Raw genomic sequence first — 14,252 nt, 5'->3', positions numbered from 1 at the left:
GCTTTAGCTGTGTATTGTTTTAATTGAGACCATGAGAGGAAGCAGGCTGGTGCACTGGATTGCCTGACACTGTGTCATAGTGCCAGGCTTTGCTGGTCATTTGCTGGATGGGAAGAGAGCTGGAAGAAGTGGGGGAGTCAGTTTTCTGCAGTGGTTCTAGTTCATTAGGAACTCATGGCTACATTTTTGATGACCTCTGCCAGCCTGCTTGTGCAAAGGAGGTGGCTCTCCAGCCCCTCCTTCAGGAGCAAGATACCAGGGCCAGAAACCAGATTTGTGTCCCCACCTGGCAATATATAGCACTTTCCCAAACATACTGAGTCTGTCACCTAGGTCTCCTGAAAAACAAAAGCATTCTCCACAAYGATGTTGGTACAGATTAACAAGTATGTTTTTCCTGGTGTTGTGCAGTGGCACTGTCCASGCTGTGGCAGGCAATTGCTGTCATCTCTGTACTGACTGATGAGACCCTCCCATGACCCCTGTGCAAGCTGGAGTTTGTTTCAGAGTTAGGAAGGAGGTGTTTCCTAAGAGCCTCATATTCCTTTCTGAGCTTTGGGATGTGTGTCCTAAGATGCCACTGCCATTACCAGAGAATGGCAGCTTAGATCAACCAGCTGTCCTAGACCTGAAGTATTCCCATGTCCTTCATCCTGCATAGGGTAGCTGCCCTGGCAAATATGAAAAGGAGCAYGCTGGCCTTATGCTGAGAAAGCAGGTACATCATTACTGACCCAGCCTTTCTCTCACCCTGACGGCAGGCAACACTGGAGCATAGCCCACCCACACCTACKCCTGTTAACTTAAGGTGCACCAGGGTCAAGCCTCCTCACTTTCCTGAATTCCAGTAGTCTTATATCCATGAAGTGTTTTGATTCCCAGGCTCAGTGCAATAGAAAGACAGGTGGCATAGAAATAGATGCCTCCCTGGGTAAGTGTTTGCTCTCATTTTCCCAGATCTCTGCTGGACAAATCGGACATTTATTTATAGATAAGTAGACTTCGTGTGCTCYAGATGGTGGCATGCACAACATATCTATTGCCCTGATAGGATCTGGGAGTGCTGGCCACACAGGGCAATTAACAGGGGCCTGAAGTTGACACACCATCTCACTGTGACATTTCTACTGTGTACTTACTTTCTACTTACCTGGGTACTTGGTTGTTTTGCTCAGTGAAAGGAAACTCTTARCCCTTTGGGCTCTTCAAATTCTGCAAGAGGAGAGCTCTCTTCTGAGAGCGCCTCCCATTTAATCGAAGCTTAGCAGTGTCAGGGAAGAGCCTGACACATAAACACAGAATCTGGTCCATCATTCTTTGTTTGTCCATGACCGTCAATACTCAATGTCCAGTTCACTAACAGGTATGAGCAAGGGTTGTCTCTGTCTTTCAGGTCAGATTTTGGGAGTTAGTATGACTCCAGCACTTTTTGTTATGAAGACTGACCCTGAAAAGCCTAATGCTGCTCTGATGATACTTCCCTTTTTGTTTTTCCAGGGGCTCTGCCAGATAAAGGAGACTTGTTTCTGGACCCTGCCATGGATCAAGAACTTGAGAAATTGTAAGTGGAGGTGCCTAGAGCACAAAGCAAAGTGACAGATTGAGGGTAGCTTGTTAGGGAAGACTTAGTTATTGTCCTTGTTCTTCTGCTGAACCATAAGGGAGCAAGAAAAGCAGTATAGGCAGAGGACCTCTTTGGGGTGCCTTGGTGCAACTAACAAAATCCTTGGAAAAGGCTTCCGAAGCAGAGCGACTAAATCTGCCTCCAAGTGGGATCTACAGGCAGCAGAAGAGTCTTGAATGAACAGAGAGATTCTGTTTGAATGTGTGAAAACTAGGAGTGTTGGAAGACACAGGTTCAGCCCAGAAGAACAATCTGTTGTAATGGGAAGAAAGATTCAGAGAGTCTGCCAGGTGCTAGTGCAAGGTGTTCCCCCTCTTTGCATGAACATCTCTCTATCTCTGTGTCAGTTGTGAAAGAATCCTCATCCCCGGTTCACTCCAAGACTGCTGTAGTGAAAGCTTGAGATGGCAGTCTGGGCTGCCCAGTATTTCTCTTTTCTCTTTCAGGGTGGCTCAGGTTTCAGGGCTTTCTGTCTCTACTCCTGCCAGCTCCAGTGGGGATACAGCTACTTTGCCTGTCCGTAACTTGCCCAAGATTAGCTCTCCCTGGAAGCCTCTTCACCATCGCCGAAAAATGGATGCTGAGAGYGAAGGCTCCAATGAAGAGACAGACTCCTCAGAAAATTGAAGGTTGTGAGGGTTGGCACCATTTCCATCATGAGTTTCTCCAGAACTCCCTGGAGGAACAGCACCTCCTCCCAGATATCTGGTCTGACGATGGGTTCTGTCCACATCTCCAGTGCGTGCGCAGCGGTGCCAATCCCCACTGCTTGGTCCACCAGTCTCCTCCCAGGAAAAAACATGCCGTCKTCTTAGCTCCAAATTCATGAATAGCTCCCTTTGCAGAAGCCATGTACAGCTGCGGAGTTATGCTACCCTCTGCTGGCAAGTAAGRCAAACCAGCAAATGCTAGGTCTACCTCTACTTGGAAAAATAGTAGCAGATTCTCTCACCAGAYACTCTCACACAGTTCAGCAGGTGCTGGAGCAGTGGGAGTGCTAGTGCAGGCTGGTTGCCAGAGTTCTGCTGTGTAGCTGTGTTCAAACTTGGCCTAGACATTACTGGTTAAATTGTCAGCGGCTGCTCTGCACTCATGCTCTCTTACAGTTATTCCCTGTGAAACTGCACCTGGTATGATCAAAGCTAGAGAAATTCCTAAAGTTCCTAGAAAAGAAGGGCTTAGGTTGTGCCCTGCCACCTGTCTCTACATCCTCCTCCATGCATCCAAGTATTGCTAAAACAAGTAAGCTAGATTTCAGTTAAGTAGTACATGAGAGTGTCTGGCTCTTCCACTGTACTGAGCTCCCCTCTGTAAGGCCTTCCTTGGACCTGTTTGGTGAAAGCAAGCTTTGGAGCAAGAGGCTGGAGAGTTGGAGAAGARAGAGGAAGTGCCTCTTCTCTCCAGGTGGCCCAGGTGGTGCAGCCTGCGAACATACAGAGTATCTGGTAGGGTTTAGTGGGCCCAACGGGAGAAGGAAGCAGCTATCAAGAGACTCCCAGGTATTTTTTGTAAGTGCTGGTATTGCTGTTCTGTCACAGGATAGCCCTTAAAATTGCCAGATGAAGTATCTTCTCCTGGTGTTGACTCAGCAGTCCGGCCTCCACAGCCCTGAACGCTTTAGCTATAGAGCGGTGCCCTAGCTCACAGCTTGTACAGGCTCATTAGTCCCTGAGCTAATTCATTCTTCTTTTGATCCTCTGGGAGCCTCCTTGCTCCTCCCTTTTATAAGCTGCTGCCTAGTGTGCGCTCCGTTCACCAACAGCTTACAGCTGTCCTAAGCCAGAGTGGATTTAGCCCCAATGAAACTATTTTAAGATAATCCTGTAAGCACTGCTGAACCTGCACCGCTACCCCAATCACAGAAATAGTGGGAGGTGTTATTTATTGTAACTTATTTTATTTATTAACATGCCCTTTCACTGCTCTTTCTGTCCCACCCATCTGTGAGCGACTGCAAGGACCAGCAATAAAGCCCGTCGCACCAGGCACCTGCCGCACCCGGGCTCTTATGCGCCGCCATGGCCCAGCCCAGCCTGGCCGCGGCTGCTCCCGCGGCGCTGCAGCCTCTGCGTCCCGCCGCCGCCAGGCCCGTGCCAACCCCCGCTCCTGCACACTGCACAGCGGCAGCTGCCGCGCACGCGCAGGCCGCGGCCGGCACCGAGGAGAGGAGCAGCGCAGGGCGCCGCCGGCAGGGCAGTGCCCAGCAGCGACACAGGGGCAAACTAAAAAAAATCAGGCTTCGCCTCCAGCCCCCTCCCCTCCGTGAGGCTGAGGGCCCCCAGCAGCTCCGGCTCCCACAGCACAAACCAGCCCTGGGAGGGAACCCCGGCACGGCTGAGCAGGGGGCAGGGTAGGAGGCTGGCACGGACACAGTGGAAGCCAGGTAGTGGGTAGGGGCCTGGCCCTGGACCAAGGTCTGCTAGCTACACAGCTCTGTCCACGGACAGCACGCACAGAGGACAGCCCCACCAGCCGCACCCATCACTTTTGCTAATATAGCTATTTTGCATCAGTAGAGGGCTTAGCCTCTTTTTTCCTTTGATAAAAGCTTAATTTTCTGTCAATGGCCTAGGCTGCCTTATGGTCAAGGCCGGAGCCTGGACTGAGGTTTGCTGGCTGCATGGTTCTGTACCACGGCTGAGCAATGAAGCAACCAGAAGCCCAAGAGTTTTATAGTGTTTCTCCACCTAAAGCCCAGGCCGAAGTCGTGGTCTTTTCTGGCCTTAACATGATCAGAAGCCAAAAAACCACCTTTGCTTTGTTTGGTTTGTTCTCCAGCATCTATCCGTGCTGGTTTACACAACAGTAGAAAGGATTATTCCATGCTACAAGGCAGACCTCAAAAATACAAGGGAACCCTCTTTTTGCCATGCTCACTGGAATACCTCCAGTTGAAAACAGCTTCTTACCAATGATGTCAACTGCTACTGCAACCTGCATGGAAACAGGCAGTAGGAGCACTGAGCAGAACACAAGGCCACAGTCATGTCCATGGGGACCAGGTAACACAGTGTCCAGAAAAATGGCATTCCTGTTCCCCTCTGTCACTTGGAGGGCTCAAGTACAGACCAGACCAAGAAGGGCAGGAGCACCAAGGAGGCCAGCTACAGGAATTCCTGTCCTACTGTTCATAGCAATGACATTAATCCTGTAAGAAGGCCTGTCTCCACTGGCTAATAGATAGCAGTGGGTTTGAGGACACACTGAATTTTAATACAGAGTGGAATCCAGAGATATTTGGAAAGCAGTCTGGGCAYAGCCAACTCCTGACCCTTTCTGCTTACCTTCCCCCCTTCCCACCCACCCCAGACAAACTAAGACAATCCTGCAGAGTTTACTCCAGGCAATCAAAGGTGGCATCAGTGCCTCTTGCTGGCTTCCCTGTGAGCTGCAGTCCCTGGGTCATCAATATGAGCCATAACGATCCTGGGGAAGAAACACATCAAGACACTGTGCTACAACACTTCATGCAAACTCCAAAGAGACAGACAACAAGATCTTGAGGTGTTTGGAACTGGAAGGCAACCAAGAGGGAAATRGCCAGTATAAAGGTTACCTAAAGACACAACGCCAGGCAAAGGCAGGAGGTAAAACACAGCCCCAGCGTAGTGGGTTTTGCCTAGGATTTGCCATAGGAAAAGGCATATCTGAAGTAACGAGGTGTCCTGTCCACCAGGCGAGTAATTCCTATCTACATGGGAATTAGCCTTCTATGTATTTTGGGAAGACCACAATAATCCTGGTGGAAGCCAGGATATGGCAAGAGTCCCCGAATACAATTATAGCCTGTCTTAAGGTGCCATAKTGTCACCTCACCTGAAGGGAGTTCATCACCCCGTTGGCTAAGACAGCCATCTTGCCAGCAACTGATTTCACTCCTTGCTTGAACTGTGCGATGTCAGCTGCAGGCAGGACATTCCCAATTGATACGCCACCTATGAGAGCCAGCAGGAGTGAGTTTGGAGCCTCCCCAGTTCCAGAAAGCATCCCAACCCCTTCCAGGCTAGGGGCTCCGAAGCTGCCCCATGACACTCCCCTCCCCACTGAGCACTAACCCACCTGAGTGCACATTCTCAGCATCTCCAAACAAGTCTGCAGAGCTGATGGCACTGCTGCCTGAGAGCTGCTGCAAGCGGGATCTGGCTTCATACTGCAGCAGAAGGAAAGCAGAACAAGAAGAGAAAAAATTACAAAGAGAGGGAACAAAGCAGGACAAGAGCAAACTGGAAGGGGTGAAGAGAGCGCTGTACCAACTTAAGCACTGCAGGGCATGCCTACCTCAGCATCTGCCTCCCGTCCAAAGAACATATCTGAAGAGATGGCTTTGGCCCCTGCAAACTTCTGCCGTGCTTCATTTGATTCCACAGCTGATGTCCTGCTCTCCGTCTCACGCCTACTAGTGGGTCTGAGGTAACAAGAGTAACAAGAGAGGAGACAAGTTATAGCAAGGAAACAGGCTTCTTTCTCTCTCTTTCSCTCCCTCTCATCCCATTTGAGTAAAGGAAAGCTACAAAGCCTCAAGTGCTAGCCACTGTCAGGGTTCCCCTGTTCCCCCCAAATCAGAGCARCCATCACTTGATGACTGCAAAGGCTGTATCAAACATAGGGATACCACAGGCAAAGTACCAAAGCCCTTTTCACTGAAGACCCCTTTCCTTGGGCTAGAAAACTACTCCAATCAGTATGCAGCCATGCTGTCTACTTGACTTGCACATGCAAGTAATCTTCTGTAGCACAAGTTCCAGATCCAGTCATAATACAGTAACCTCTTTCCCCACAGCTCCCAGACCTACCCCTTTGTCTCACACTCAAGGTACACTGGCACTGGTGGATATTTTACCTCTCTGAAACGGGTCGAATACTGGAAATGGTCACCTCAGGTTCCTGCTCTTTGTCAATACCCCATGAGGAGTCTGTTTCCCATCGTGAGCCAAAGGCATCTCCCAACGAGAAGGGATTATCTTTATATCTAGGTACCAAAAAGAGGTAACTCAGGCCAAGTACTACATTCAGAAATAAGCCAAAGGCTACACGGACAGTTCGTCTTACTTGGGGGGTCCAGATGTGAAACCTCCAGCATCTTCAAACAAGTCCAGTTGAGAGCGGGAAGATTTTGCAGCCAGCGGTGTCTCCTGCTCAATTACTTGCATCTCAGACATCACCGAGTGTGAGACAGAACTAGCACAACAAACAAGCAATCAGGGCTGGCAGGGTCTGACAGCATCCAGCCCCTAGAACCAGTCTGCCTCAAAACTGAATCTGGCCTTCACAGACAGGGAAGGTGCCAAAAGTCTCAAGAGAGTCATGGGCTTCCTGCCCCCTTCACTGCATGTCTACTCTGACTTCCTCAAAGGTCTCGAGCTACTTTCTTAAGGCAGGTATTCCACAGGGGGACAGTTGTTAGCAGCAATTAGCTGCTAGGGCTGGAGACTGACAGACCATATGCATCTTCAGAAAGGGACTCAAATACAGACTAGAACCTCTGAACAGAGCACCCGTACTTTCCGGGGCCTGAAACATTTTCAGACCTAGTCCAGCATACAAACACTTGAAATCAGATGCACATTTGTTACAATGCCTTCATGAACCTATTCCAGAGCAGAGTGTTTTCAAGGCACCTCCATCTATGCTACCCCATCCAGAGCCAAGTACCTTCTGGATACCAAGCCCATGCCTAGCCTTTCGGCTTGTTCACGTTTCTTCCCTTCGAGGTTCTGAAGTTTCTTCTCCTCCTTCTTCCGATCAAGTTGCAGTTCCTGATAAGCCAGTCGCATTGAGGTAACACTAATGAAAAGAACTGTGGTAGGTATTGGCTCATGTCCCTCCACCCCCCAAGTCCCATCCTGTGGGGGGCCGAGGGAGAAAATAACCCTGACCACCATCAAGCACCAGTTTCCCCCAGTACCAAGACAAAAAAAAATCCTTGCATAGAAGCTATTGCTCATCTTCCCATCTCACCTCATACCTCCACTGGGATTCTGCTCTTTTTGTGCAGACTATGACTTCCTTACTGCCAGCAATCCCCCCACCTAGGGACAGAAGGATAAACAGGTCCCCATCCAGATCAGCCTTTTAATATCTTCAGCTCTGTCTCAAGGTCAACAAAAAAGCAAGATACTTCCATATCTGCTCCTCTAAAACCCTTCCAGGGTGTTAATCTGAATAAAAYGTGGCAATGTAACTTGTAACTCTCTGCTGTAAGGACCCTTTCTGCTTCAGGTTATCAGTGGTAACTCATCCTATCATGCAGCCTCTTCTGTACTCAGCTTAGCTGGTCCCATGGGGAAGCACCAACCTCTTGTTACTTCTACCTTACGTATGCAAGGTATTCAGCCCAAAAAAGGCACTTACATGGACTCCTCAGCTTGTTTCCTGGACTCCACTGCCTGCTGCTCTCTCAGTTGCTCYGCAACCTGGGCTTGCCGCTCGATCTCACTAAAGCTCTGGCTGCTCACTTTCTGGGCTCCAAGACCCCTTTTTGCACCCAACTTTAAAAACAAAAAAGCAAATGTGAATTCTTCATCTCGTTGTTCAGAGTATTAAAAAACCAGCAGTCTGAACCCTGTGCCTTGCTGTGCTGACCAGGCCTTTAGTCAGCCTGTTTAGTTATAACCTACAGGCCCAGAGGAGCCTGCAGCAGAGAATGGAAGAACACACAGGCCTTAACCAGCCAGTGACCAGTGCTAAGAGATTAGTCATATGGACTCCTGATCATAAGCATAATGATCCAAAGCCTAATTATTTTTGTCCCTTAACATTCAAGCTATCATTCAAAAGAGGCAATAAGATAATCAAAGCTTTCCCTTCCCCAAATGGGCATCTCCTGGGCAGCTTGATTAATGGGAGAAAGCAAGGGGCCAGGGAAAGGTGAGCAGGATTACATGAGATATACTCTGCCTCTTCTCCATTAAACAAGAGCTCAGACATACCCCTTTCTTGGCAGCTCCTGGCTTCTTCTTTCCAATGAGAGAGGATTTAAGTTCTGTGAGAGGAAAGCAACAGCATGTAAGCAGGAATGAACTAATTTAAGAAGGCAAAATTAGTCAGCAACCCACATAAACATCTACCACAGCGCAGCTGCTACAAAGTCCAGGGCACACCATGCAGCTTCACAACATCAGCCTGGGTGATTTCACCAAGCCAAGAAAGCAGCACTGAGAGGGTAAGAAGCTCCACAATTGCAGACTGGTGGCCTAGAAAAGCATGTCCATCCCTGGAGAAATTAGTAAATGAATTAAGTCCTTCTAACAGCTCTTCCAAATGTCACACAGCTGTTGACCCTATCCAGTAAAAGTTATGATAACTAGAAAAAGACTATTTGTTCCATACATAAATCCAGGAAAATGTCATTTCAGAGCATATGAAGGTCAGCRTTCCTCATCAGTGCCTTAGGGACAAAGAACCAAGAACCATAAGGTCAGGTTTACATGTTCAGACCAATTGCAAGACAGACCTAAACTTCGGTGAGGTACAGACACAATGGGTTCCCTGACACCTTCCACCAGGAACCTGTCCCTCTGAGGACATGAGGCACACCACGCTGGCAAAAACAGCCAAGTCCAGCCAAGTAGCAGATGTCTAGGCAAAAGTGTAAGAACAAAGCAAGCATAAAATGGAATTGCCCAGGTCATTTTTCCAGCTTCCAATGTTGTGTGGCTCCAATATTCTTTAATCGCCTTYGTCAGGCTTTTTGTCCACAAAAGTGCCTAATTACTTTCTTCACTCATGTAGATTTTGCCAACGCACGCTTCAGGTCATCCTCAACAGCCTTTTCTGTGTCTTTTCAAGTTTTATCATATACCTTTGAAATAGGGGGCTCAAAATCTTTACACTATTCAAGACACAGGCAGTGTTTTCAGCTCACCATTCCTCGCATTTGATTTGTTTTTTGATCACTCTCAAGAAATGTTTTTAATAAGAGTTATAACAATAAGATCCCTTTCCAGAGAAGGGATAGGTGTTTTAGAACCCAATACGATATACATTAACTTTGGTTCATTCTCTCCTTCCAAGCACAGGATGCTAATGTTAGAGCTGAAGGCAGAGTCACAAAAGGGGCAGGCAGAGTTGTCACAAGCAGCCAGTGCAAGCCAGCTGTTAGCCAGTTACCTCTGGCAGGAGCAGGCTCTTGTGTTGACAGATACATGGACACGTCTGAAGAAGAGACATAAAACATGGGGCATGAAATAAGATGCTTCAGGACACAGGCTTTCCACCCAGGATGAACATTTTGTGGGCCAGAAATACACTCCTGCTAAGCAGAGAAGCTCCACCTAGATGCTCCATGTGCAGCCCAGACAGTAATGCTGGGGAACAATCCCTGTTACTGAGCAAGCTAAAAATTGATCTACTGCCAAGCTCCCTAAAAGAGTCAGTCACATGGCCTTTATTAGCCAAGCTCTAGATATTTATATWCCAAGTTCTGTCCAAGACACATAATGAAAACAAAGTATTAGAAATGAGACAGCTTTGAACTCAATTATCCAAAGGAGCTAGAAAGCTCCAATAAGCTCAACCAAATATGTAGCTGGGTTTTTGGGTCTCATTACTGACACCATAGGAGGATATTCTGAAGATACCCACTGAACGGTGGGTATAAGAGCAAGACGGATCTAAGAGTTACCAAAGAGTCTCACTTACCTAGAGGAGCTTTAGGAGAYGTGCTCAACAAGTCAATTGACGGGCCTTGACTAGAATCTGTGGGCACAAAAATAAGGACAGAAATTCAGCAGAGAAAAGATTCTTATCCCCTTCCCCAATTGCTCTACCCCTCTTCTACACCTAAAGGCAAGCCAAATTCCTTCTGCCCTCSCAAAAGACAAGCCAGATTGCTGTCTGAAGGCTGCAACTTCCAAAACATAACTATCTTCCACCTCCACAAAGCAAGTTATTCCCACTGCAGTGTCCTAAGCACATTAAAAGAAAGTTAACACTTTGCAGAAGAACACACAAAGCTGTTTCAAACTAAAGTTATACACCCATATTCTTGGATTCTTTGTAATTCATATCTAGAAACAGTATTGTTTTCCATTCGTCTTCTTTATGCATTATCATCTCCAGACCTACCTATTCCAGACCAAGGGACAGCAGAGAAGCAGGGCAGCTAATCCCCAAAACAAAGACTGTTTCATGCACATTTCAGGAAAAGCAGAGAAGTAACTTCTTAATCCTCAGCAGAGCAGCATTCTCAAAAGTCTCCACTAATTTAACTCAACAGTCTCATTACAATATATAGAGCTTCCACTCCTGCTCCAAGCCTGAAGMATGAGGTAAGTTCATCCCTTCCAACTGTGGTACAGAAGAGTATTCTGCTGGAAATAAAGTCAGGTTCTTTGAAAAATTATTCAGCAGGGAACTCACATGACACTTCACTGCCTTCTGATGACCTTGTTTTTTCCATCTCCAAGGAAGACTCTGCAGGATTCTGGCTGGCATCTGCTACATCCCAGGTACTGGAAGACTGTAACACAACATTCATTCCAATGATTTGCAGAGAGATGAATGAACCTAGAGTAGTCCTAAACTAACTTCAAGTTTAGGGATCTGTATTCAGTTTTAAGCCAAAGAGAACATGATCCAAATTCTACACTATGCCTTCTTTGAAGATAGGGATAACTTATGGCCAAGTTCACATTTCCTCAGAGAAAAATTAAAGAGGGACAGAAATTAAAGGAAAATGGAAGCTAAACTGAATAGAAGGCCAGGAGAAAAGGCAGCATCACTCAAAGAACAGTCATATCAGTGCTGGCTACTACAGAGACTTCCCACTTTAAAGAGATGAGCTTAAATCTGCAAGAAAAAGTATGAATGAGTTTCATTTGAAAAAATAATCTTTGTTTCTCTTGTCTTTATTACCATCCAGCCAATTCTTCTGTTTCTGTTACTGTTCACTTGCAAGACTGCCTCTAGCACTCTCTTGTATAAGCAGTTGCCCAAATCTACCTTACCAGGGTCCATGCACTGAAAAGCTGACCAAACCAGAAGTTCAAAGTTACAGCCAGTCCTTGCTTTAACCATTCCAAAGGGACTAYGTACTTAAAGAGTAGACAAAGCATTTTCCAGGTATCAGTATCCATTGAAGATAAAAATAGTCTCAAAGGCAGAGAATCATTATATGAGTATTACAGGCTCCACGAGGGAACACTTAGATGTGCAGCTGTATCACAGGCTGCTGATTGAATCTTAGTTCTTCCATATTACTACTGAATAAACATACCATTTAGTATTCTTCCAAACGAAGTGGGACTGCACCTATCACCTCTCCAGGCTCCTGGATGGACTGCTAGCTATCTGACAGCYGTTAAGGCTGCCTGGTTTAGATATTTGTCCTCACCTGTGTGTGCTCCATGAAGAAATCAGCATCACTCTTGTCAGGGGAATGCCCAGGGGCTCCACTCAGTCCATCTATCAGCAGCTGAAAAGAGAAGAGGAAAGAGATATCCTACAGGCCATGTCATGCCAGGTGCTGAGTCTTTAACAGAACAAAGCTGCCCAGACTTACATCAGTGCCATACTTGGCCATAGCAGCACTTGCCAGCTGCCGGATCTTCTCCCTGTACATCTGGGCAGCTCGACTATTATACTTAGCGTTGGCGTCTGTGGTAGTGCAGCCATGCTGACGGAAGAAAGCAGTCTGAGAAAAGAGATAAATATTCAGTCTCCTGACTGCTATATCAGACTCAAGAAAGCATCAAACACAACAGCTTGAACTCAACAGAAAAAGGAAACTTCCSAAATACAGGGGATATAATACTAAGTGTGGAGCATGACCATTCGTTGATCAACTCAGCTTTCACCAGGAAATCACTTTATGAGTCTCAGAGCGCTGAGAACACAATCTCTATCCTTCACAGAGGGATGCTTCTGAGTCACAGTGCTAAGCATGAACTTTCAAACTGATTAAAACTACTAACTCCTTTCACTTAAGAGGACTATGTCTTTCATTTAAATGAAGTGTAAGGAAATGAGAGGTCTGCGTATCACAAAGGTCACAACCTCTAAGTGCAGCTGACAGACGCCTCTCCTCATTASACATCTCCAAAAAAAGAAGGGGCAGTCAATATCCTTTGGGACCAGGAAAGCCTCATAAAGGACAGGGACAAGAGCCAGAGGATGCCATTTAGCAAGAAGGAAAACAAGYAAAATGCCTACAGAGGCTCCTCACCGCGTTGGCATTGCTGCCCACTTGCATACATCTCAGCTGGAACCAGTTCCAGTTAGAATCCAGCTCTGTAGACCTATGCGAGAACAAATTATTTCCATGAATAACATACAAGCACCCCAAATGTAAAAGCGTGCTCTAATCTAGCATGGAAAAGTATGCCACTGCTATTCTAGYGGAGTAGAGAAGCTCAAGTTAACATCTCAATAACTTCTTTGCCTCTTTCTTCCCATAATGAATTAAGTTGAACTTTTAAGTTATCAAAAATCAGTTTGAGCCARATAACAATGTCAAAATTTAAAGGGTCCCTCACTGGTATCGTGTAAGAGAATGAGGCTTGARCTAGGAAAGCACAACCAGCAACTTTCGTTTTACATGTGAGCTCACCATAACATGAAACACTCATATGTTCATCCCATCCCAGTAATGAGAGCAGAACACATTACAAAGCAGCTGAAAATACAACAATGTAAAGCTATATGACAGAACATGCCTCATACCAGTTATTCTACTCATCTCTGAATGAATAGAGGTCAAAATCCTCTTACCTAAAATACAAACACCTACAAGTACTCCAAGCAAGAAAAATAAGCTCAACACCCAGAACTACCTTACCCAACAGACTGACACAGAAAAAGCCTCCCTTGTTTAGCATCACAAGAAAAGCTTTCCTAGTGCTTTACCAGAAAGATTCACGCACCACACAGTTTCCCTTCAGCTTCTAAAAATGGGAACCCAGATAATGTTTCTGCAGGATCTGTGAAAGCAACATGTTGATGTTCTACTGGCTATTCAACTGGGTGCTTTGGAAATTCCATTTTGAAAGGCTGGAGTGATCTAAAACTTGCTTTGAGCAAGACMCACCCCAAAGTCATCGCCTCGATAGTCCAGCCTCCCTCTGGCCAACTCCTCGTGTGTTCCCCCAATGCCGGGGCAGGGGCTCCAGGGGCACCCAGCGGAGACCACAGGCCACAGCCTGCTCCTGCCCAGGGCCGTACGCACCTGATGAAGCTGAGGTGCACGCCCAGAGACCTGTGGACGCCCGAGCAGTCAATGCACAGGAAGACGCCGTAGGTGATGCTGGCCCAGCTCGGGTTCTTGGCGCCGCAGTCGAAACAAGACTAAAGCCAAGGCAGAGGAACACCGGGCATTGAGGCAGCGCTGCCGCTCCTTCGCCGCCCCCCACCGCCCGCTCGGGCCCAGGGCTCAAACCCGCCGCCCCTCGGCGCCCCCCTCCATGGCCCGGCCGCTGCCCGGCCCCGCCGCGCCGCCGGGAGCCCCCCCTGCCGCGCCGGGCCGAGCCCGCGCCGCAAGGACCCTGCCCGACTCAGCACGACGCCCTCGCCCTCCACCTTGTTCGCCGGCGCCGCCCGGAGCCGCTTGAAGAGAGTCTGGATCTCCGCCTTGCTCGGCTCCGGCGCCATGATCTCTCCTTCCCAGAAGTCACTGCGGCGACGGGTCCCGGCC

The 14,252-nt window shown here is 47.6% G+C and overlaps 2 protein-coding genes across 3 annotated transcripts in view; one reads left to right on the top strand and one right to left on the bottom strand.

Moving 5' to 3' along the window:
• CSTPP1 (centriolar satellite-associated tubulin polyglutamylase complex regulator 1) overlaps window positions 1-4,139 on the top strand; it is an 85,405-nt gene extending 81,266 nt beyond the window's left edge. Inside the window, exons 8-9 of the mRNA XM_085306062.1 lie at window positions 1,498-1,561; window positions 2,071-4,139. Of these exons, the coding sequence (XP_085162188.1) occupies window positions 1,498-1,561; window positions 2,071-2,251 (245 nt within the window). The 3' untranslated portion in view covers window positions 2,252-4,139. The remainder of the gene's footprint in view (window positions 1-1,497; window positions 1,562-2,070) is intronic.
• Window positions 4,140-4,811: 672 nt separating this feature from the next.
• ARFGAP2 (ARF GTPase activating protein 2) lies at window positions 4,812-14,252 on the bottom strand. 2 transcript variants are annotated; one of them, XM_085306042.1, is made up of 17 exons: window positions 14,138-14,252; window positions 13,788-13,906; window positions 12,789-12,861; window positions 12,126-12,257; window positions 11,958-12,038; window positions 10,985-11,084; window positions 10,265-10,321; window positions 9,734-9,778; window positions 8,554-8,606; window positions 7,976-8,112; window positions 7,277-7,408; window positions 6,674-6,802; window positions 6,465-6,593; window positions 5,903-6,029; window positions 5,684-5,774; window positions 5,441-5,559; window positions 4,812-5,050 (listed from the first exon to the last, which is right to left on the bottom strand). In XM_085306042.1, exons 1-17 carry the CDS (start codon window positions 14,207-14,209, stop codon window positions 5,030-5,032), a joined length of 1,617 nt encoding a protein of 538 aa, XP_085162168.1. In that variant the 5' UTR covers window positions 14,210-14,252; the 3' UTR covers window positions 4,812-5,029. The 2 variants fall into 2 exon arrangements, with proteins under 2 accessions (XP_085162168.1, XP_085162174.1); XM_085306048.1 differs by lacking the exon at window positions 9,734-9,778.

The sequence above is a fragment of the Rhea americana genome, unplaced genomic scaffold (genome assembly GCF_003343005.1).
Source record: "Rhea americana isolate MKP2758 unplaced genomic scaffold, rheAme1 scaffold_102, whole genome shotgun sequence".
NCBI classification, from domain to species: Eukaryota; Metazoa; Chordata; class Aves; order Rheiformes; family Rheidae; genus Rhea; species Rhea americana.
This window is presented reverse-complemented; position numbering and strand designations above follow the sequence as displayed.